The sequence below is a fragment of the Equus caballus genome, chromosome 30 (assembly GCF_041296265.1).
Source record: "Equus caballus isolate H_3958 breed thoroughbred chromosome 30, TB-T2T, whole genome shotgun sequence".
NCBI lineage: Eukaryota > Metazoa > Chordata > Mammalia > Perissodactyla > Equidae > Equus > Equus caballus.
The window spans coordinates 33453401-33478464 of NC_091713.1; the positions used below are offsets into that span (position 1 = coordinate 33453401).

At 39.7% G+C, this 25064-nt stretch overlaps 2 protein-coding genes across 3 annotated transcripts in view; both read right to left on the reverse strand.

Annotated features, from left to right (window-relative positions):
* Positions 1-7030, reverse strand: part of ASPM (assembly factor for spindle microtubules) — a 50747-nt gene extending 43717 nt beyond the window's left edge. The window contains exons 1-3 of the mRNA XM_005608034.4: positions 6494-7030; positions 3793-3936; positions 2147-3635 (exon numbers count right to left, since the gene is read on the reverse strand). Of these exons, the coding sequence (XP_005608091.2) occupies positions 2147-3635; positions 3793-3936; positions 6494-6790 (1930 nt within the window). The 5' untranslated portion in view covers positions 6791-7030. The remainder of the gene's footprint in view (positions 1-2146; positions 3636-3792; positions 3937-6493) is intronic.
* Positions 7031-16328: 9298 nt separating this feature from the next.
* Positions 16329-25064, reverse strand: part of ZBTB41 (zinc finger and BTB domain containing 41) — a 41651-nt gene continuing 32915 nt past the window's right edge. For both annotated transcript variants that reach the window (XM_070255833.1, XM_001492621.6), the window contains exon 11: positions 16329-20917. In XM_070255833.1, the coding sequence (XP_070111934.1) occupies positions 20262-20917 (656 nt within the window). In that variant the 3' untranslated portion in view covers positions 16329-20261. The remainder of the gene's footprint in view (positions 20918-25064) is intronic.

Below are 25064 nucleotides of genomic sequence, written 5' to 3' on the forward strand. Positions count from 1 at the left end.
TCGTTTGCTCATTCATTCAGTTACTAAGTCATTCGGTCATCATTTATTGCACACCTTGTAGGAGATCAAAATATGTTCCTTGCAGTCAAAGAATTTGTTATCTGGTCAGAACATATTTATAGGAAGCAGGAAAACAATACAAGCAAAGAAACAGAGTTAACAGAGAGATACGAGATGTGACATATGCTACATTCAAATTTGCTAAGAGAATGTCCCTAGAGGAAAAAGTCAGCAGGGAGCAGAGTTAATATAAGTTAATTATAGTACTTGAAATAAGTGAAAGATTGGAATTAGTGAGAAAACCAGAGATAAGAAAGTTAACAAAGGGATAAACAGTCAGTAACAACACAAGGAGGATGCCCACTCTCGCCACTTTTATTCAACATATTATTGGAATCCCAGCCAGAGCAATTGGGCAAGAAAAATAAATAAAAGGCATCCAAATTGGAAAGGAAGAAGTAAAAGTGTCACCATTGGCAGCATGGTATTATACACAGAGAATGCTAAAGACTCCACGAAAAACTGTTAAAACTAATAAACGACTTCAGAGAAGTTGTAGGATACAAAATCAATATGTAAAAATGTGTTGCGTTTCTATGCACTGATAGCAAACTATCAGAAAAAGAAATTAAGAAAACAATTCCATTTACAACTGTATCCAAAAAAAATAAAATATCTAGGAATAAATTTAACCAAGGAGGTGAAAGACCTGTGCAGTGAAAACTATAAGACGTTGATCAAAGAAACCAAAGAAGGCATAAACAAATGGAAAGATATTTTGTGCTTATGGATTTGAAGAAATATTGGGGAATGTCCATACTACCCAAGGCAACCTGCAGATTCAATACAGTCCCTATCAAAATTCCAATGGCAATTTTCACAGCAATAGAACAAACAATCTTAAAATCGGTATGGAACCGCAAAGACCCTGAACAGCCAAAGCAATCCTGGAAAAGAAGAACAAAGCTGGAGGCATCGGGCTCCCTGTTTATTTCAAACTTCTATTTCCTCAGTGAAGTAGGAAGCAGACCGTCAGCTTAGATGGGGATCAGAGAGCAGCTCTGGAGCCTAACTGCCTGGCGGAGAACACCAGCTTTGTCCCTTACTACCTCTGTGACCTCGGGCAACGCCTCAATGCACTGGCTTTCTCGCTTGAAAAATGTAGGACTGATAACACCTACTTCGTATCCTTGTTGTATTGAAGGAGGTAATTGTAAGGCACTTACAGCTGGGTCTGACAGAGCCCCGTGCTCAGTAAATGTTAGATACTGTTATCAATCAGGGGAGAAGAGGAGAGACAGGTGTTGGAGGTTTCAGGAGAAAAAGGAGGGATGAGATAGTCTGTAGCAAAGTGATAAAGTCAATAAACCAGGAAAATGTACCCAAAAGGAAAGAAGGGCTTACTTGAGATATATAGTCATGAATTTAAAGACCAGCCCACATGGAGCATGCAGAGGCGGATTGGGACTGGAACTGGCGGTTAAATAACTAGCGTGGTTTGTTTTCCTGCCTGGACCTTGATGGTCACATGGGGTTATTTGGGTTAAAACAGGCTTGGTGGGATTAGTCCTGTTTTTGAGGCAGCCAGGCTGTGAGTAATGGGGAGGGAACAACGAGTTTTTTCCCCAAAGGAAGGCAGAGCTCTGGGGCCCTATGTTCATTCCTAATTAACAGCCGAGGAAAGGCTGAGGGAGAATCACGTCACCAGGAGCACAGGGTATGCAAAGGCCTCTTCCACATTCCCTCAGATGGTGCTGCAGGGGCCAGGCCCCTCACTGAGTCTTCCAATCAGGGCCTGGACCAAGGTGAGGCAAGTCAAGTACTTCCCCTGTGGACACGACTTGAGGGAGGGCGAAAGCACTCCGTCATCGAGATAAGTATTTGAATGCGATAGTTGTTAAAAATCAAAATTAATGCGGAAAAGTCATGTTGAACATACTATCAAAAGTTTCAACAAGAACAAGATCGCAACTATCTTAGAACTCAGCCCCACACTGCCTTTGCCCCATCTTCCGCTAAGCTAGTTGGTAAATGAAAAGTACAAGTTAATTCAAGCTTATCGACAGCAAATGAACTAAACCAAAAAAACAGAAAACATGCCCTGTAGAGGTGTACTTTTGTCAAAGATTTCATAGACAGGACTCACCACTTTTCTTCCTCAGGCTTAATTTCTCTCTGTTGCTAATGCGTTTCGAGACGAGTGTTATCACCTTTTCCGTTCTTTTAACGGTTGATGTTTCCGATTCCACAGGAGAAAAATGCATTCTTTTGATTTCTTTCACTTCTGTATGTTCTGTAACTGTAACCCTCACGTTGGCATCTTCCATGTTGCCCTCACCCCTTCTTTTACGAGCAACTAAAGCTGTCATTGAGGCAGGAGTCGCTACATTTTCATAACTCTTAGATTGATTGACGACTGGATCCACAGCTGGAAGGTAAGAAGGAAAAGCATCCTTCTCTTTTGAATTCTCTGCTCCATTTTCACCTTCACCTGCTACACTGCTGAGACATCTTTTTGCCTTTGGTTTATTGGTCTCAGGTTGGTTTTCTCTGGCACAAGTGGACTTCCTTTTAGTAACAGTGGCAGAAAGTATTGGGCGTCTCTTAAGCTGTTTATCGTGTTTAGAAATATCCTGAGCTGCAGGAAATTTAGGCTGATTTTGTTTTGTAAAACTGTAACAGTTAGACTTCATTTCTAAAGCTTTGGGTTCTTCAAAAACAGCCTTGGGAGAGTTTAAACCCTGACATTTAGGAACACAAAGTAAAACTTCATTTTCACTCTGATTTTGAAGAGACTGTGAGGCCTGAGAATTTTCATTTGCTAATGGTGATAATTTACATGTTTGCTGAGATATACACAAATATGCCATATTATCTTTTACAAATTGATGTGGGGATAGAATTGGATTAATCGACCCTGATTCTAGATCCTGATTTAGTCCATAATTATCATTTATGAAAGAATCTGGACTTAAAATTGTCCGATAAATTTGATGTACAGTTTTTGATTCCAAATGCACAGGGCTTGAATTTTCTTTCATAAATGTATTTGATGAAAGACGTGCTACTAAGTCTAGCTCATTATTAGCTGCATGAAGATCATTTGCAAATGAATCAGGACTTAGAAAATTTCCATGGTTTTGTGTAACATTCAAAGTTGAAGAATAGTTTGGGGTGAGAAGAAGTTTACTATTCTCGCCAATTTGGCCATTACTGTTATTTAGGGAGTCAAAGGAAGTTTCAGTCACGACTTTCTCATTAAAATTAAAATCTTTCGAAACGGTGGTCCCTTCTTCTTTCAATACTTCCCCATTTTCAGATGCATGAAGAAATGTGTAAGTAGTAGATCTGCGGACAGCGAGCGGCAAGCAAGCCTCACCATGGCACTCTTTGAAAGTGGGGTTAATAGGTGATATGGGTATTTTATTTTCTTCAAGGATTAAAGAGCTGTTTTCTGTTGGGGAACTGCCTTCATTCACAGCCAAATTTTCACAGGCTTGTAGTGGGCTCCTAACTCTGTCAACTTTTGGGGAAACATTAAATGTTTTATTAACATTGTGAATCTTCGAAATCCTCTTCTTATGACTCGAAGAGGCTGAAACTTTCTTCTTATTAATGGTATTCCAAAGACTCCTCTGCAAAGATAAGCAGTCACACAGATTAAATTGATAGGTATTGAATGTCACCTTTAAATAAACAATATTATGTATGTTCCTCACTTCGACTGTCAAAATAATTTTTACATATTATTATTTTCATAGAGTAAACCACAGAATGATTAAAACTTATTACCTTTTTCTTTTTCTGCTCTTCTGCATTCCCTAGTAGGATAGCTTGGTGTTTCACAACATCATTTACAAGAAATGTCACAATCTCTCTTACTCGGCCTTCTTTTAAAGGTGTCCAGTTAACAGAAATAACAATTTTTTCTTTGGGCTATAATCAAAAGAACACATTTTAAATGACTATCACAGAGTGATGTATAATAACCGACAATATACAACTGAGAATACATTAGAGGATTAATGAGCGTTAGTCACCAACACTCTACAGCCTAATAACATTGAACAAGTCAAATATATTGTCCTACCCTATCTCGTTTCATTATAAGGAAAAAAGCCACTAGGAATAACAAGACTCACAACTAAATTACATGCTAATAAAATCTTAATTGTATATGAAAGCAATGCAACAGAGTCTCCAAATTATTCTATTTTAGTTCAATAGTTTTTAAAAATTTAATCACATATTTTTACTTCTTTAGAATATGTACAGTACTTCTATTTCAAATAGAATGAACTTGCATTATGAAGACTTTCTTTTTTTTTTTTTTTTAAAGATTTTATTTTTTCCTTTTTCTCCCCAAAGCCCCCCAGTACATAGTTGTGTATTCTTCGTTGTGGGTTCTTCTAGTTGTGGTATGTGGGACGCTGCCTCAGCATGGTCTGACGAGCAGTGCCATGTCCGCGCCCAGGATTCGAACCAACGAAACGCTGGGCCGCCTGCAGCGGAGCGCGCGAACTTAACCACTCGGCCAAGGGGCCAGCCCATGAAGACTTTCTTAAAAAGAAATATAAAGATGATCAATTAAATTCTTCCTTCCCCACAAACTCCTCTATAATCCACAACGTCATCGTTACTGACATTTGTTAAACACTTCTTATCTTCCGGGCAGAGTTTCAGGGGTCTTATGCAACTAGTTTAATCCTCATGTCCCTAGACAGCAGGTACTCTGATTTTACAGATGAACTCACCAAGGTCCACAAAGCTTTAAGTATTTTGCCAAAATCAAACCACTAGTAATTAGAATCCAGGCAGCCTGACTCCGAGTTCAGACTTTCATATGGGCACCCACAGCCTGGCAGGAATTTGCCAAATGCAAAACCCTGACACGACAAAGCAAACTCTGTCTCTGTTGTTTTTCAGGGGAAAAAAGATGTTTTGTTCTAAAGCATAAAACATATAAGCCATTTAACATTTTAAACCATAAAACATCATAAATAGCTGGTTTTAAAAAATAAAAATAGTGAACTTTATAAAACAGAAAATTCTAAAACAAAACCAAACCTTTTAGTTCCACGTAACAAAAAGGAATAAGTAAAGGCATTATGTAGAAAAACAAAATCTCTTTTTCTGTAGACAGAAAAAAAAGCAAGCATTGCTAGAATAGAGGGGAGGGGCAGCTTCTTAAGTGTAGCTGAACCACTGCTGACACACAAACCAATGGACCTGAGACTGGAGCCTCTTCTCACTGCTCATGAAGCAGTTACTTAGACAACTTGTCAGACTCCCTCAGCTAATGGTTTATTTTCACGCTTTCAGAGGGTCTACCCAATGGAAAAGCTACAGCAGCCAAAATAAGAACATAAATTTACTGGGTTTTGGGACAGGGATGGGAACATTAGTCTGGCCAATGCAATGCAGAAAAGTTACCGACGAAGTTCTTGAAACAACGATCATAAAGTGCGATTCACCATCAAAAATCACACCACAGCGAAGGAAAAAGAAAATGGATTAAAATACTAAAGTGTGCTTATCAAAGCACACATCCTTGTTGAAAATAGCCCTGAAAAGGTGATTTTGCTTTTTTTGCTATAGATATTTAGCCAAAACAAAGCTTACTATTTCAGCAGAATACGTAGTTACCCTGACTCTACCTGGAGTCAGTTTCCCCGATACTTACAGAAACTAAAATGCATAACAAGGTGACTGATAGGAAGCAATAAAAATATTTTTAAAAGCTGCTCTAACCAAAGTACCCCTGGCAATCTTAAAAATAGATTTGTTGCAGAGTTAGTGCCCAGGAGCGGATTCCAACCCCTAGCAACCCTGTGGAGAGCAGAGCCTCTCTCCTTCCAGCTCTGTATCAGACAATGCTCTGCTTCGAATTATAGGGTTTCCATGGCTAACTTCTTCCCAAGTGGGTGGCCAGGTCCTTCTTCCTAGTCTGCCTTAAGTCTGGAAGCCCCGCTGAAACGGTCCACCAATCTCGGTGGCAGAGCTTTCAGCGTCACAGCCACAGGCAGCCGCCACAGGATGACAACAGACGGGTGGTGTGATTCCCTGACCGCGGAAAGGAACCCGAGCTGAGGCAGTGAGAGCAAAGAATCGTAACCACTAGACCACCAGGGCTGGCCAGAAAGACAGACAGGAGAGTAAGAGGATTCATTTTAAAAGTGCCGCCCGTTACTTTAGAACCGCAAGAGTCTGTCGCAACCCCTGAATTCTATTAAAATCGCTTATTGATTGAATAGAAATCTATCTCAGTGCTTCTCCTGATGCTACGTGCACGCGCGCTGTCTCCGCCCCACTGACCGCATACCCCAGCCTTCCATATATATCGGACTGGACCCGCCAGATCCGTGAGATGGAGTTGACTCGACTCCCTAAGGGTCTCCCTTCTGGTCCCTTCTCTCCGGCCGCACCCGTCCTAGGAGGGGCGGTTCAGACGGCGGGGGAGGATGCGCGCCCCGGGCTCCCGGCCCCGACCCACCTGCAGCACCCAGGAGCGCGGCGAGACGCTGAAGCCGCGCTCGGCGGCGGGGAAGTGCGCCACCTGCACCTCGGCCACCTCCTCGTTCGGGTTGTCCAGGGCCAGAGGCAGCGTCCGCGAGGCTCCCAGGCGGACGTCCCCGAAGCATAGGAAAGGCGACCTGCAGAAGTGGCTGAGCGACAGCACCGGCGGGGCAGCCGCCTCCTCCTGGGCCGCGGGGTCCCGCAGCCCCGCCGGCGGCCTGGGCTCCGGGGGGCTCACCCGCCAGCACCTTCGCCCCCCACGCCGGGTCGCCATGGCAGCGCTGGGTTCTCCCCCGACCTCAGGGCGGCTCCCACCAGGCTGCTCCGGAGCGGGGACGCGGAGGAACGCCGACTGCTTCCCCCGGGCAGCTGTGCAGGTCCTGGGGGCGAATGCCCCCTTTCTTTTCCCGTCGCCCACACCCTAGGCAAGAGGAAGCAACGCCCACAAGCTCGCAGACTCAAAAGAGGAGCAAAACAAGTGCGGCCCTTCTCCTCCGTTTAAACTTCCCGCCTCCACCAATGGGCGCGCCAGGGCCCCGCCCACCTCCTCGCAGGGCCAATCACTGGGCAGCAGCCCTTGGCCAATGGGATGCCAGGGCTTCATTTAAATGATTGCATCCGCCGCCAGTCGCTCTCCGCGGAGGAGGCGGAATCCTGGCGGCTCTCTGAAACCTGTGCTTTAGAATTGAAATTCGCCTTTTGATTTTTGTCAGCAGGCTGTGAGGAAGGGAAGAGATGAACGGCATTTCCACGATAATTGCAGCAATCACTGCCGTTGCCCCGGACAACGTTAGGCAAAACCGTTAAGTACGCAAAAATTGGTTAGGTAATTCTTCTCATTCAATAGACTCCACCCAGAATTATATTTATTAGCTTTCCTTTCGCGGTTTCCTGGGGCTGAATGGGAGAAAAATAAAGAAAATTAAATTTATAGCTTGGAAGAACATGCTTATTTCAGTGACTGACCACAGCAGGGATTCAGTAATTTTGCATGCTGATCCTTACCTAGGGATACAGGGAGCAAAACCAGATAAACAAGTGAAACTTGAGATTCCCAATAATTCATAAGTGATGGTTTTGATAGGCAATGCCCCTGACAAATAATTTCTTGGTTTTTATTTTAATTGTAGTTATCTAATAATAATGAGTGTAGCTTATCTATTACTGTTGTCCCCACAAATAACCAATAACCATTCTCCAGATGGGAGGGAGAAGGTGAATTTTACTTGAGCTGAGGAGGCAGTCTCCACAAAAGGGAGAAAGCATTCTGGAGAAGTGTGGTTTGCAGCATGATTATAATACCATTTCAGAACAAAGAACATACATCAAGCATGACAGGGATACATTTTTTTTTTCAAAGTTACAAGGAGATATTTTGCTGCAGTTTAACACATACTCAGCAGGTCAACTTGACCCTGGTTTTGGGGAAGAAAAACATCTTAAAGAGTACTGGTATTGATGTCAGAGGAAGGGAGGCATTCATTTCTGTCTTCAAAGAGTGCATCCTTTGTTTTGAGATAGTGGGTTAAAGCAGATGTACAATATATGTTTGTCAGGCTGTAAAACAGGCTGGTCTGGTTAAAAATCAGGTCAAATCAGATTTAAACTAGAATAGCTACTTCATACACTTTAGCATTTTAAATTTTTCTTACATCATTTTCTCCTTTTGATCAATAATCTTTCCACAGAAAGCATTGATGATCAAAGTGGTTCCCTCAAAGCTAGGGTGGTTGCTTCCTGCCCTGGGTCCATCAAGTCCCTTGGCTTTATTTTAATTTGCAGAAGTTGGTATACAAGCATGGAGGTATATATTGACAGGAGAGGCATTTCATAGGCTATGTAATTTGGCAAGTATTTTTAGATTATTGCACAGACATTGTACATGGGCTCTTATATGACTTCTTATGATTACATTGTTTATAACAATTATAGAACAGATATAGTAACAATGGTAATAAGTTTAGAAGAACGAGTTTTAGGCATAGTCTTCCTCAGGAAAAGAAATTCATCCAGAATTATAAGATCACTTGACCATCTCAAGTCATTAAGCAATCGTCATTCTTGCCTGCATGCCAGTCTTACAACAGCGAGTAAAGAACTGCAATTATAAAGTAGGCATATAGTTTATGCATTACAGGGGTTTATATGAGGAGACATTAGGTTGGAAATACAGGCCTGGTCCTGAGTCTTGGGACAGCTGTCTAAACAGATGCCATCTTCTTCTCAACCTGGTTTGAAGATATTTGTCTTGGTCAGTCGAAGTTAGGTGACTGAAACAGGAGTTGAAATCTATTCAGGAGGGACCTTTTTAAAATGAGAAATGTGAATCCATGAGTTTATGCCTTTTAATTTCACAGCACATGGATTGGTTAAAAGTACCTGATGTGTTCCTTTCCAATGGGATTATAAAGAGTCTTTTATTTGATGCCTCTTCCAATAAACAAATTCTCCAGGATGTGGTCCATGATCCTTAAGGTCTTCATCTCCCAGGAGCTCACTGTGAAAGTAATCAGCTACCAATTTCTCATTTCTTTTAAGTGTCTTAGTAAGACCCTGACAACAATGTATTATATCTCCCTTGAGCAAAGTTGGTTCATACATTCCCTCATCTAATTGCATAGACCGTCCTGTTATTATTTCAAAAGGAGACAGCTGATGTTTACCAAAATGTGTAGATCTAAGACTGAGAAGTACCAGCAGAAGGGCTTTTGGCCACGAGAGATTAAATGCTTCTGAAAGTTTTGCCAATTGAGTTTTGATAGTGTCCTTAGTTCTTTCTATTTATCCCAAGGACTGGGGATGATAAGCATTGTGAAAGTGCTGCATTATAGGCCAAATATCACAAATGGATTTAATTATTCATCCAGTGAAATGAGTTCGCTGGTCACTGTGTAATTCAATAGGAATTCCCCAAACAGGAATTACCCTTTTTAATAATAATTTACCTACTGTTAAAGCCATTGCTCTTCTGCAAGGAAAGGCCTCAACCCAATGTGAAAACAGACAAATCACTATTAAGATCCATTTATATCCTTGAGATGGTGGCATTTGAACAAAGTTCAATTGCCATCCTCAAAGGGTCCCTTAGGAAGGGGAAAGTGACCTTGTGACTCATGCAGTGTTTTCCTGGGATTATATTTAGGACAGATAGTACAACAAGCATATGCTTTATGAGCCACTGTGGGAGAGAGTTTCCAAAAACACTGTTTTCCCCATAAAATCATCTTTTCAGGTGCCCAATGAGTTAAATGACATACATGTTGGAGTAACAGCAATTGTACTCCAACAGGTACTATAGATTTTACCAGGTCTAAACTGCATGTGTGTGGCATGGTGAAAAATTCCCCTTTTTTGTTGCCATTTTTGTTTCTCTTCTTCTATGGTGATTTCTTGAGCCTGTAGAGGGAAATCTTTCCCTGGGTTAGCAGGGTTAACAGAGAGCAGTGGGCATTCTTGAGGCTGGATAAGTTTTTAAAGCTCCCTGCTTAGTAGCTGCATCACCAAGTTGATTTCCTGTAGCTTCCAAAGTGTCAGATTTATAATGCTCTGGTATTTTCAATAATTGCCAATTATTTTGGTAGTTGTATAGTGGAAAAAATTCTAGATCTGCAAAGCAGAAACCTGAGGGCAATGTTGTAGATATTGCTTCTTGCCTAGTTCCCAGACCTAAATCCCCTTGACCAAGAAAAGTCTTGGCCCTATTAGAAAGGATTCTGCAACATGAATACAAATACGTACCATAAATCTTCCTGCAAACTTTCCCCAGAGGGAACTGCAGTCATTTACCAATGTGACTATGGATTAGAGGCAGGGGAATAATCAGACCTCCCAGGGGTTATTAGATAATGGCTCTGCCTTTCTGCTACACTCCAGAAACCTGAAATGCCATCGTGGATCACCAGCCATAGTGAGAGCTTCTGGAGATCTGGAGATCAGGTGATACATGACGTCCAGGGCTGAATCTGTCTCACCGAGTGTCCAGTGGGATCCATCCAGTTCCAGGATACAAAATAGGAATACTTAACAACAGGATTCTCACACTGGTTCCCAGATTCAAGAAGTGAGGGCTATTATGATAGAAAGGGTCAAGTGGGAGACCCTGAAAATGCCCTCTTCCCCACCCCTCCAATTCTGAGATTACTGAGAGACGTAGGAAAAGTGATTACATCCATCTACCCACTTACCTCGCACAGTTGGTTGGTTGGTCAGTGCAAAAGCCAGATTTGTCCTGGAGAATGACGGTAGATTAATTATGTCAATTAGGTGATGATGTCAATTACTGCTGCAGTTTCAGCTGTGTTATCTTTATATACAAATCAACACACCTTCGCTGGCTGGTATGCAACTACTGACCTGGCGAATGTATTTTTCTAGTTTCTCCCCATTCATCTAGTATGGAAAAACTGGAGCCGTTTGTATGTATGTAGTGCGGCAATACCACAGCATTACTGTCTGGCCTCAGGGCTGATCAAGTCTCCTGCCTAAGCTGTAATATTGTCCAGAGGCACTGGGATCTTCCTGATGTCTCTCAAAATATCACACTCGTTCACTATATTGATGACATTTGCTAACGAAATCTGATGAGCAAGAAATAGCTGTCAAGAATTGTGAGGGTCTGAGATTCCACCCCACCTAGCTTGCCAGTTTCATAAATGCGGGCAGAAGATACAATTCTCCAGGGTCAAAGACTAACGACTTTATTACTCATGGAAAAAGCAGTAGCCAGAATGTCAGCATATTCATTCACATTGATTTCCCCTGCTCCCCAAGTTTCATGGGGGCAATAGAAAGGGCCCATGTTGGATGCCTGGCCACCCAGTGGGTTGCATCACAAGAGGAGAACACTGAACTGGAGATTCAACCACTTTCATAAACCATGTTTGGGCAAGGAGACTTCACCTCATCCTTCAAGACTGCTGGCTGCAGACACAATCCTGAGAAATGACCTGGGTAAGATTAGTCAGGGCCTTGCATTCTTGGCGCAACCAGCAGAATGCACAGGGCTTCAGGGTCCATGGTGAGTTGCCTCTCTAACAGCAGCAAGCATTCCAGATGCCAGTAGGAAAACAAACGTAAGCCAGAAAGTAGGAGAGAAAGCGTGACAAAGTTCAGGGTTCTGCCACATTGATAAAGTTTTCAAGGAGCCAAGGGTCTGAGAAATGTCATGGTATCCCTTCTAACTTGCTGTACTTTGTACCATTTGGAGGGAAGGCCTCTTTAGACTTTGGAGGCAACACATACCTTATTAAGGGTATGTCTCTCCAATCCATTTACCTAGTAACCTGTAAGACTGACATATTTTGGTGGGGCCCAGAGCATGTGTGCTGCCCTGCTGCTTATGCCATATAGCCTAAAAGACTCAAGTGTCCATGGCAATCGGAGAATCAGAGGCGTGGAATAGAAGCCCCAGAAAGTTTCAAGAGAAGCATCACAGCACAAAATTCCAGGCTTGGGAATAAGGCTTTGCCTTCCTCTGCAGACAAGCATCCACCATTTGAAAAGCAGCTCCTAGTTTAGCTGTTGGGTCCTGGTAGAGACTGAATGCCTGATCATAGGATGTGTGACCCGTCATCAACTGCCCGTCATCAACAATTATCTAATTCAGGAATCAGCAAACTATGTCTTGAGGGCCAAAACACTCATAGGCTGTTTTGTTGCAAATAAAGTTTTATTGGAACGCAGCTACACCCACCCATTTACCTATTATCTATGACTGCTTTCATAATACAATGGCAGAGTTGAATAGTTGTGACAGAAATCAGATGGCCTGCAAAGCCTATAATATTCAGCATCTGTCCCTTTACAAAGAAGTTTGCTGACTAGGGGTCTAATCCAAAGAACCATAAAACGGAATGTGACAAGCAACAGTCCATTATCAAATAAAAGTGGCATATACAAGCCGAGGGCTTGGGCAGGCCAGGAATTCACAAGTCAGCTGCACAGATGACTCAGATTCCTGTAATATCTCCTACTGCCATTTTGCTGCCCCTCTCTCAAACTACACCTTGGGAAAATTAGGGATTTCCTTATGACCACTGCATAAAGGAATAAAAAGCCTGGTTTATGGATGGACCTGTATGGTGGGCCAGATGTGAACACAGCTACATTACAGCCTTCCCTCAAGGATAGATGGGAAGCACTCTCAATGAGCAGAATTTTGGATGGTACAGCTAGTAGTCCACTTCATAAGGAAGAAGGCATGACCTAAGGGAAAGCTCTATGCTGATTTATGGGCAATGGCTAACGGGTTGGCCAGCTGGTCAAAGCTTTGGGAAAACCAAAATGGAAAATTGGTGACGATCAGGTGTGGGGCAAAGAGGTATGTAACAGGGGCTCTCAACATAGGTATAGGAAGAAACTTGTGTCCTATGTAAATACCCATCCGAAAGCAGACGTGGCAAAGAAGGAACTCAAAAATCGGGTAAACAAGAAAACCTTTGGCCTGTTGGACATCAGCCTCTTTCTTCAGGGACCCCATTCCTTGCTTAGTTCACCCATGTGCAAAGTGGCCATGGCAGCAGGGCTGGAGGCTACGAAAGATCTTAAACACAGTCTCCCCCTTCTCAAGGCTGATGTGACGTACCACTGCTGAGTGCCCAGTCTGCTAACAGAGGCCAATGCTGACGCCCAGTATGACTCATTCTCAGTGGGACCAACGAGCAACCTGTGGCATGTTGGTCACTTGTAACCCTTTCCAGCATGGAAGAGGTGGTATTTTTCTCTCTGGGATAGATGCATTTTCTGGGTATAGATTGCTGTACCTGCCCCACTATCTATGGACTTATAGAATGCTTTATCTAGAACCAATGAGTCTGTGATGATTCTCAAAATATGTCCCCAAATTCTTTACTACTCCTCTCTTCAAGAAGGGAAGTTTAATTTGTGTCCCTTGAGGGGTATGGACTTAGTCATTCACAATCAAAGAAGTCATACAATATCACTTCCTAGATTAGGTTATAAAAAGTCTGCAACTTAAATCCTGGGTATATTCTCACTCTTTTTTTTTTTTTTCTTGAGGGGAAGCCAGCTGTTTATCACTAGCAGCCCAGTAGCGAGGCCATCTGGTGAGGAGCTGAGGCCGGCAGCCCTCCAAGTGAGCTTGGAGGTAAAGCCTTCTCCACTCAAGCTTCTGGCGACTGCAGCTCTGATGAACAGTTTGACTTCAACCTCCTGAGAGATCCTGAGCCAGAACCACTCAGCTAAGCCACGCCTGGATCCCGGACCTACAGAAACTGCGAGGTAATGTCTATTGTTTTAATCCATAAAATTTGGTATAATTTGTTACACAGCAATAGATAATTAAGTATCCCACACAACATTGCCTCCAATGGGATTTATTTTGCAGAAATGGGCTCGTGTCCATAGAATTTACTAGTCTTCTAATACTCAGAAGCAGCTGCCTGTGGAAGGCTCAGTTATGGTGCCAGAAGGAGACAACAGCTTGCAAGGTTGGGGTACCATCCTATAACATAGTTTCTGCCTAAACCAGCAACAGACCGGAATGTATAGTTTTGGGAATGGGGTAGGAGTCGAGGTAAGAGTGGTCCTTCTCACTATAATATGGAACAACTCATTAATGGACTTTTGCTACACTTCACTTTTCTCCAAAAAACAGCATATGACTACTTCATGGACAATAGTCACTATTAATATTTGAATTTATATTAACCATTTAAAAGTCATTAAATAGTTTAATGAGTTATACATTTAATATATATTTCAAAATAGTATCTAGCTTATGAGAAATAAATAAAACTTAAATAAATGTGCCCCAAGACACTTGGTTTTCCATTTGTTCATGATCTTTGCAAATTTTAATTTTTTTTTGTGAGGAAGACTGGCCCTGAGCTAATATTGCCAATCTCCCTCGTTTTGCTTGAGGAAGATTGTTGCTGAGCTAACATCTCTGCCAAACTTCCTCTATTTTGTATGTGGGATGCTGCCACAGCACAGCTTGGTGAGCGGTATGTAGGCCCATGCCTGGGATCTGAACCCACAAATCCCAGGCCACCAAAGCAGAGTGTGCGAACTTAACCACTATCCTACCAGGTCGGCCCCTGTATTCAATTTTTAAGGAGGCATGCAGAATACTGCGTTCCTATGCTGGTAAATGTGTTCAATAAAACCTAGATATGCTTTATTAGGACCAAAGAACTTTATATTTATTTTAAATATCAAAATAACACAAAGAACTAGTTCAGTATACAATATACTTCCTACTCTTCACAGAGAAATGAATTTTTCTATAAAGACATTTGTACTTAAGAAACACGAGACAGCCAAAATATCTATAAAACTCACAAGATACTTTACACACAGTTGACAAAATAATGAATTTTGATATTTTAGATTTTTCTTTGTAATTGCTTTTAAAAGTGTCCTTAAAAACAAAAAATTATGATTTGAGACTGAAAACCAAGTTCAAAAGCATTTCCATTTCAATGTACATCATAAATCCCCTTAACCAGAACATTCACTTCACAACGTCGAGCAGCTAAACGCCCCCCTCCGTACTCATTTTTTGGCAGCCACATTCATGAATTGTAATACAGTGTTATATATAGGGATGAGAAAAATCCAATTGTTGGAAGGAATAAAAATTTTGTAATTACACCACAGTACACTTTACGCAAGCAGGAATATCAAGCAAAGAGGTGCAATAACAATGAGAAGTGTACATGCTCTTCATTCAAGAAATGCTTTAGAATCTCCAACAGTAACGCAAACACTGAAATTACTTCTGTACCTAAGAATTTGGGGGGAAAAAAAAAGGTATGTCCATCTTTGTATAACCTCTATTCTCTGAATACAATTCTTAACTTCTCTTTATGGACGTGGCTGCAGAGGCTAAGTTTAAATCATTTGGGGATTTTTCAAGAGTCATAGATTTAAGATTAATACACGGCAAGTTGAAACATGAAGAGTAGAGTAAACAAAACATAGGCACTCGCTCTACCAAAATCATCTTTCTCTCATCTTCCACACAACCTAATCCTATTACTTCTATCTTACTAATGCTACTTTCAGAGAGGAAGAGCGGAAAGCATGCTGATATTCTATGATAAAAGTATATCATAATAAAATAAAAGATAACTTTAGAAGAAACAAGGGGGAGATCCCCCCCAAAAAAAGCCACTATAGATTTTACCAAGAGAGGAATGTGCAAAAGAAAGGGGAGGATCTAAGAATTGTCTATAGTTCCTAGAAACTGTTTAGAAAATTATTCTCACATTATCCATTATTCACTCTAATAGCAAGTAACATTTACCATAATACCATTTGAAGTTTTAGAAATGCTACTTGCTCCACAGCAAAGAATACATTTTCAGTCATTTTAAATTTGGCACTGAAATCTTAGAATAATCCAAATATGACTTGGAAAGTCGTAATTTTTCCTGAGTTCACCAACTCAAGTTGTACCTTGGCTGGGATGTTGCTGCTCCTAAAGGGAACCTCATCTCAAACTACCACCTCTTGCTCAGCTTTAGGCAAACTGAAATAAGGAGCCATCGGTGTAGAGCTGCGTGGTTATGGGGACTGATTATCAAAAATAAAAGGGGGGAGTGGTGAGAGGAGGAGACAGAGGCAGACACACGACTCATTTTATTTGCCAGATTCCTCTAATAAACCTCTAGAGACAGGCCCAGGAGTGGCTTCACGGTAACAATAAAGGCCACAATAGAGATTTTTAACAAAAACAATGTTCACATGAGTACTTAGTGCCAATTGCCCTACATAAACACAAATCAACCTAAAAAAAAAGTGTTGCCTGACCAGCAGGCCACACAAACATAAGACCCATAACAACAACAAAAAAATCAAAATCGTTTATTAACCAGTACAGTCTAGCCAGCAGAATCAACTCTAAGCAACTACAACACATTGAAAAGGCACAAAGCATTCAATCCAGAAGAGACTGGGTTTATGTCAAAGGACACTGTCAAAGAGCTAATGCTCCACATCGGACTTTTCGTCAACGACATGTTAGAATGATCTGGTAGAAAGAAAACTCAAACTTAGAAACATACCAGTTTAACTGTGTTTTTAATTTATTTGCAATTATAGACTCAAAAGCAATGAATGATATTTAATTACTTATTAGCCCTTAACTAACAGTTTATAGTCACTCTGCAAAGATGTTTTGACACTTTTAAGGTTGACAGAAAATTATTAGCGTACCTATCGCACGACCTACCATCACTTAAAGGGAAGTTACTCAAATAAAGCACCAGTTTAAAACCCTCTTCCTGATACTTCTCTTCTCCCGGCAATAAACGACTAAATTACTCAAAAGTATGGAAAAGTCGCTACCTTTACTGTTGTTGGTTAAATCTTGCTGGCATCAAGAACAAACCCTAACCTTAAAATGGTATTTTAGGCTGCAAAAAATAGGTAGGGTTTCTCACAAAAACAACTTCAATGTGTCTTAAAAAAAATTCTAAGGCAAAATTATTTTAATAGAGTAGTGTAAAAAATAAGCTTATTTACCATTTAATAGTGTCCACATAAAAGATAACATTCAATTAATTAAACTGAGAAAAACTGAGTATTCTTACTTGTAATTGGTTTGTCAGTATGACTATTCCCAGAGTATTTTCTTCTGTTCTTATTTTTATACATATAACATAAACAATACTTAATTTTAGTATTCAAACTAACGATTTTTGTAAAAATCCACAATCCTAGGACTTCAACTGTGCTTCTTTGGACAAATATGTATTCAAACAACAAAGAATTTAAATTCTTTTAAACTATTTAATACCTACTAAAAATCTTTGGTGTAGTTACGTAAAAACTGATTAGGTTAACAAGTTTCTACACTTGATAAATTATTCAATTTACATATTAAGTGCTAACTGCTATCAGCTAAAAAATTAATTTAAAACAATAAATTATGCTCATAAAATAAAAAATTCTGAATGAGGCTAAACTTAGTTGCAAGATTCAAAATTTTAAGTATAGCTGCAGAAATAATAGATTTTAGAGTGTAATGGAACATTTGTCCAAAATACTCCAAATCAAATATTACAAACAGGTTAACTGAAAAGAGTAGGCCTCACTTCATATTTTTTTGTGCCAACTTCAAAAACTTATATATACATTCAGTTTGCCCAAATCTATGAGGTTTTCACAATTTAAAAATTTCTTATATTCTAATCGGGAAATTAGAGGCAGCAGATGTTTTTGTGTGTTCACCCTCGCTGAGACGATTTCTTCATAAGTATCACACTACCTGCCTCCGGGACTGTGTAAAATGACACGAGAGTGCTGCCTCGCGCCTGGCACAAGGAAGCACTCACTAAGGTGGTGTTCTCTCCCTAAGGGCAGCTCCGCCCCCGAGGATGCGAGCCGCACTGAGTCCTTTATCTTCCCCCCAGACTCCCTCTCTAAGACGGGGATACAGCACGTCCGTTCTAGTCCAGAGCCGGCTACGAGGTTTACGTGAGATAACTGTAAAAGCAATTTATGCAACAGTCAACCACTATTCAAGTTTAAGTTATGTACAATAATAAGTAAATATAATTATATTTCACTTTATATGAGATGTATTCCAGAAAAGTTCTCTACTGTAAACCAATTCCTACCATCAAATCACATATTTAAAGCATTAGAGATTATTATTAAAGGAACCCTAACGTCAATACCTGCGAAGCAAAGTATTCTTTTCAATGTGAAAATGCAACACCCTCTTTTTCTGCTACCAAACATATAATATACCATACACATACACATATATACCATTTGCCTTTTTATAAGTCCAAACTTGACTACATTGGCTTACATGTAAGGCAGGGTACATTTTCATGTATGATTTCTTCTCATTATAGTAAATTTTTAGTTAAAAGTCTCATTGGTCTTTATGATAAAAATCATAAAGATACGTATTTTTAAAAGTCAATTTGAAAGACTAACAGACTAATAGTACCTCATATAGTCAAGTTCAATCATGAAAGTACCCCAGATATAACATTTCCACACAAAAGTAGTAATTCTTTAAAAAGAAAAATTAATACATTAATTATAGCTACTGGTCCTAGGATAATTACAACCAAACCTTGATAAATGAGGCAAAACTCAGGTTGGTTTTATTATTATGCTACTTTGGTTAACTGCCTCAGTTCTCAACATTTTCTTTTGTTTTATTTCCACTAGTATGGTGAATGCTCCTGTAGAGTACCTTAATTTCTTAAGTGCTTCAGCAAACAAGTTTCCCAATAAGTGGTTAAATTTTATTCACTAAAACTTCATTATTTTATTTGTGAATTTTTTTCACAATGGCTGGGCCAGACTTTACAGTTTACACAAAAAAAGTGCTTAAAGCAATTAGGAGTGTAAACAAAACGGAAATAGAAAACTCTTAAAATTGCTATTTTCCAGTAGTTTACATACAAATGACATGCTAATAATAAATCAACCCTGCCTATTCTAATCCTTCAAGCAGCTCTACTAGGAAATTATCCTAGTTTAAGTTTAAATTGACTTGAAAATATGGAAAGTGCACATCTTTAAAGGTATTTTATAATTTTGACTTTCTCCTCAATTAATTTTAATCAGTGAGGTTCTGCTGTAACTGCTATTTCCTTTCAACAAGTCCTCAACTTTTGCCTCATACAAAAATAAAAATCAAGGATAATTAGACATTAGGCTTATGTAAAAAGCAAAAATAAAGATCTGGATTACATGTAAATCTGTATACAAGTAGTGGTTCCCTTTAATTAAAGTAAACAACATTAAGTTCAGCTAGACACAAATTTTATAATTTGTTTGGCACCTTTTCTAGCAATTATATATGAATAATCTAGGTTCTGTTTCCCAGAGTTTCAGTTAGCCAAGGTAAATGAGACCAAAAGTAGCTTGTTAATTAAATTTCATTAATTAGTTACAAGTGCCCCTCCGTTAGTGAGATGAAGATATATGCTGTGACATGTTGTTAATGTTTCTGAAATAAATGGCAAAATACAAAAGGTGAACTTATCTTGAGAGATAGCTAGTTAAAACTGTCATAGTTTGCTTTTAACACATTTTCAACTTGTGTAATTTAATGCCTAGATCTATATTTGCATTTCTTATTCATAATATTTGAAGCATGGGCAAAAACCAATCATTTGGATAATTATTTCAATTCTACATTTAACAAGCTAATCTTACATTAGTTAGCTTTCTGGCTTGGAGTTTGTCCAAAGAAAAAGGAAAATGATAGCTTGAAATTATGGCCAGATTAAAAAAAACAGAAATATCCAAGGCTGTCTTATAAATTCAAATTCCTAATTTCAATGTAAAAGAATCTAGAAGAAATAATAATGAATCTTAAGATAAGGAACAGCTGCAATTATCAGTATGCTCTTATTTTCTTTCTTAAAGGGCACATGGTCCTTAAATGTTTGGAAGATGGGGAAGAAAGCAAAGAGGAAAAGGATTAAAGACTAAAATTTACACTGATGATTTTGAAAAAAAGAAAACCCAGAATGTCAACAGCTGATAATTTTGAAAAGTTTGAGAAACCATTAAAAATTAGCACTAATCTTTAAAAATGTTCACTTCAAATATTATACCGCAAAATGTGTCCAAATATTCATCTGTTCAGTAAACAGAAATACATATTTTTCTTGATTTGAAATAGTTCTGAGGACTTGAGAAATGAGAGAAAATGAAAAAACAGCAGCTCTACTAATTTAAAAGCCATCAGCTCTAGGCTACCATTAGCACATAACCATCAAAAAAGTCTGTGGAATGTTTAGATTTACTCATGAATGATGCTCATTATTAGAAATATTTTGTACAGCAGTAGTGTTATCAAGGCCCAATAGTGTTCCAAGATAAGACTGTTCTCTAGGATCAAGCATTTGTTCAGGTCGGACTGGATGAACTATATTTGCAGGCTGAGGAGTAAGAGTATATTTTTCCAGAAACGCAAGATCAGCTGCTCGTGGATAATCCGTTGATTGCGGTGGTGACGACAAGATCTCATGAGAAGAGGGTGGAAGTGTGGTGGTATGGCGCACCAGGTCGCTCTGAGCATCAGGCATCTGAACTGGGACCAACGTTACTGGAACACACACTTCGGCAGACACGTTCTGTAACATAGTCTTGGCTTCCGACTGGTAAACTTTGGGCTGGTCCATGTATTGTTTTGATTCTGTTTGAAAGATTTTGTCATCAGATGAGTACTCTACTGGCAAGGATACCAGTTTTTCCTCAGAAGTACTAAGAGGATCGTCAGGAGATTTTATGCCATGCACGTGGTCAATGTGGTATTTCAGCTTGTCTTTCCGCTTAAATGTTGCATTACAGTGCTGACAGTTGAAAGGTCGGGCATCGGAATGGATAACCAGGTGTTTCGTTAAAGTTTTCTTAATTCTGAAAGATTGATTGCAAATTTGACACTTGTATGGTTTTTCACCTGTATGAACAAAAATGAAATTAAGGACAAAATGCACTCGCTCACTAAGACAATGATTTTATGTAGCCAATTTCCCATGTGAACATGTATAAGAACTTAATAAAAGCAGTCATATTATATGCTATCACAAAATAGAGACAGTACAGTAAGTTGGTAAAGAGAATGGGTCAAACATCAAAAAGATTTGGGTTGGGGCTGGCCCCGTGGCCGAGTGGTTGAGTTCGCGCGCTCCGCTACAGGCGGCCCAGTGTTTCGTTGGTTCAAATCCTGGGCGCGGACATGGCACTGCTCATCAAACAATGCTGAGGCAGCATCCCACATGCCACAACTAGAAGGACCCACAACGAAGAATATACAACTATGTACCGGAGGGCTTTGGGGAGAAAAAGGAAAAAAATTCAAAAAAAATCTTAAAAAAAAAAAAAAGATTTGGGTTTGGATCCTAGCAATACCACTTACTAGCCAAACCCTGAGCAAGCTACCCAACTTTGAAGCATAGTTTCCTCACCTGTAATAGGGAATAATAACACTACCTACCTCATAGAGCTGGTGAATGGATTGAATGAGAAAATGAAGTCATAGCATTTAACACTGTACCTGACACATATGAGTACCTGATAAACCTAGGCTATTATTATTATTGCTTGCTTTTATTTCCACTATAGCCTCTAAAAAAGTTGTAAAACCAAAACATTTGATTTCTTCCCACCAAAGAAGGATAAAAACCAAAACAGTAATTCCGATTAACCTGGTTCTTTGGATCAGAATTAGAAGTAGTGACACCTATCTCTAGCCTGAGGCCAAAATAAGGAGAGTTTATCAGAATAAAGAATAAGGAAGCTGGACCAGTTTTCAATTTTTCCTGAGTCAGGTTCTCACACTGTAATTTTTTGGTTTTTGTTTTTTCAATATGAAACATTATAGGTTAGCCAGTATGGTAGGCAGAATAATAGCTTCCCAAAGATGCACACATTCCAATCCCAGGAAAATGGGAATACGTCCCCTCACATAGCAAAGGGGACTTTACAGATATGATTAAGGCTAAAGATCTTGAAACGGGGAAATTAACTGGAATGTGCAGGTGGGCCCAATCTAATCATATGAGTCTTTAAAAGTGACAGATAAATGAAGAAGAATGGGTCAGAGAGATATGCCAAGAGGAGAACAAAACCCCAAAGCGCTGGCTTTGAACACGGAAGAAGCAGGCCAGGACTCAAGGAATGTGTCAGCCTCTAGAAGCCAAGAAAGGCTCCCAGATTACAAACAGAAAGAAAACGAGAATCTGGGTCCTGGTCCTACAACTCGAAGAGTCGACTCTACCAATAACCCAACTGAGCAGGAAAGATTCTTCCTGAGAGTCTCCAGAAAGAAATGCAGCCCTGCCGACAACTCGGTTTTGGGCTGGTGTCAGACTTCTTACCTACGGAGCTGTAAGATCATCAATTTGTATTGTTTAAGCCACTAAGCTTGTGATAACTTGCATTTATAAAAAGTACAGCAGCAAGAGAAAACTAATACAGCCAGCCATACTAATATTACAATAGACAGAAAGGCACATTTTAAAACAAAATGAAAAGATTTTATATTAATAGTTACATAGGTTTGTTGATATCATTATCTTCTTCATCTTGCCATTGAAAACATCATCAATTCTCCTAGATAATGAAGAAATAATTACAATTTCAACTTGAAACACCAATATCAAATAATGAATTACTTGTTAAATATTATTGTTTAATTATTATTTTGTGGCCCATTGGAACTTTCAAATCTCAGTGACAGAAAATTTATACAGGCCAGGATGCTAGGTTCCTGCTACTATTAGATTTCTACTTGTTTCTGGACTAATATCAGTACTGATGTCACTAGAAAGGAAGTAAGACACAAAGTAATACATTATATAAAGGGTTAACATATTTCTGAAAAGAAAGTACTTGCAACTGTGTATAGAACACACTGTACCCAGACACCTGATTCTACCTAGAATACCCAGAATCAGGAATAAAATGAAAAAGTCGTAAAAGAGTGTTTTGGAAAAAAGTTACACTTCCAAATGCAACAAGTATAAAGTTCTTTCTATAATCCCTGGCATCAAAATTTGTCATGCAGGAAGCATTTTATGATTTTTTTTTTTGAAAATAAAAACACTACCATAACATTACTAACATCACCGAGAAGCACAGAATTTATTTATAAAGACAGAAGTATTGGTTTTAAGTCTTCTCCTTTGGCACAGTACTAGCCATGATGGTTCCTTCAATGTGTTAATTCAAAAGGTTTTATAAATGCAAATATTGATTTTGAACTTAAAGCCATAGTCAATCAGCTCTGTATCCAATACCTTTAGAAAACTGGGACCCAGCTGGGCATATTTCTTGAAAAAATTTCTATTCTCATTTCATTTTTTTTTTTTTTTTCTTTTTTCTCCCCAAAGCCCCCTGATACATACTTGTATATTTTTAGTTGTGGGTCCTTCTAGTTGTGGCAGGTGGGATGCAGCCTCAGCATGGCTTGATGAGCTGTGCCATGTCCACACCCAGGATCTGAACCAGCAAAACCCTGGGCCGCCTGCAGCAGAGCTCGTGAACTTAACCACTCAGCCATGGGGCCGGCCCCTCTATTCTCATTTTAAACAAATGTCATTTTCAACAGAAAAATCAATTTAGGTTTGTAAAAAGACAACAATCCACAAAGAAAATGTTCACATTATTAAATTTCAAAAGCAAATCTAGGGTGCCTAAAGATACACAAGTAGAAAGGGCCAGTACTATGAACTTGATGAAAGAAGAAGTACAAATTAAAGAAACATATCTTTGCTTTTCTTCTTCTTCTTCTTTTTTTTCGCTGAGGAAGATTTGCCATGAGCTAACATCTGTACCAATCTTCCTCTACTTTGTGTGTGGCTTGCCACCAAAGCACAGCCACCAATGAGTGGTATAGGTCTGAGTCTGGGAACTGAACCTGGGGCACTGAAGCAGAGCACAGCGAACTTAACCACTAGGCCATGGGGCCAGCCCCCAAAACATTTTCTACAGCAAGACTTTCTGCCATAAAATTATCTATTTGACAACAGTTAACCCAAGTTGGGTGCATCCCAAGATCATAAATCAGAGACATAAGAAAACACAGGTAAGGTCCCTTGCAAGATTTACAGAAAGGAGTCTATATTTTAAGAGGCAAAGGAGACAAAACAACACTCAAAGAGAAGTAAACTATTTCTCAGCTAAAATCATAGTAACCTGTGAGCTTTTAGAATTAAAAAATATATTCCACTGGATCAGTTATGTTTAGATATTAAAATTAGTATGTGAAAAGTGTGACTTGAGGACTACCATTTCAGACTTGAGAGAGAAGTTTATACCATACCGTGCCTCCTGCTGGTGAAGGGGGAAAGAGAAAAGATTACAAAGGCTGTAACAAAAACCCTACTCTCTAGAAGCACTGAAGTGCAACCAAGACAGCCAGAACTCAAGGGGCCAAGATTCTGGAGACGCACAAAGGGATGGAGGTGTTTTCTCTCCTCAGTGCACTTCCAGATTTAGTGTATAGGGAAAGAGAGCCCACGTGGCAGCCTGAGGACATCTCACTGGAATGGGAAGATAAAGTCAGAGTTTGGAACTACCAAGGACTTGAGGGGTCACGAGCCTGGAAGGGAAGGAACAACAGAGAAATGAACCAAAATACCCATATTTGCCAACTCCTAAGATGAACGTTTGCTGGATGAGATAGCTAGACACCAGGGGCTGGGAGGCTAAAGGGTTAACAGATTTTTCAGCAATCCCAAGGGTACTGGGGAGACAGACATTAGAGTTCAAGTCTCACCAAAGTGGAGGGACTCTGGAACAAACACTATACAGTTTTCAGTTGAGACCTCACAATGATGATGAACTAGATGAAAAGTAGCCTAGAAATAGACCAGAGAAGATCAGTGTCATCTCATATTCTATCAGCTCGTGCAAAGAAAATTAAGTCTGTCTGGGAAAAAACACAACTTCAAGAGCCTCTACAATTTTTCATTCACAAAAATCTAAAGTTCACTTGAAAACTACCAGGTACGTCAAGAAACAGGATCAAATGACCAAATGCCAAGAGAGAGAAAAAAAAAGCTAATAGATACATCTAAAGGTAAAGAGATACCACATAAAAC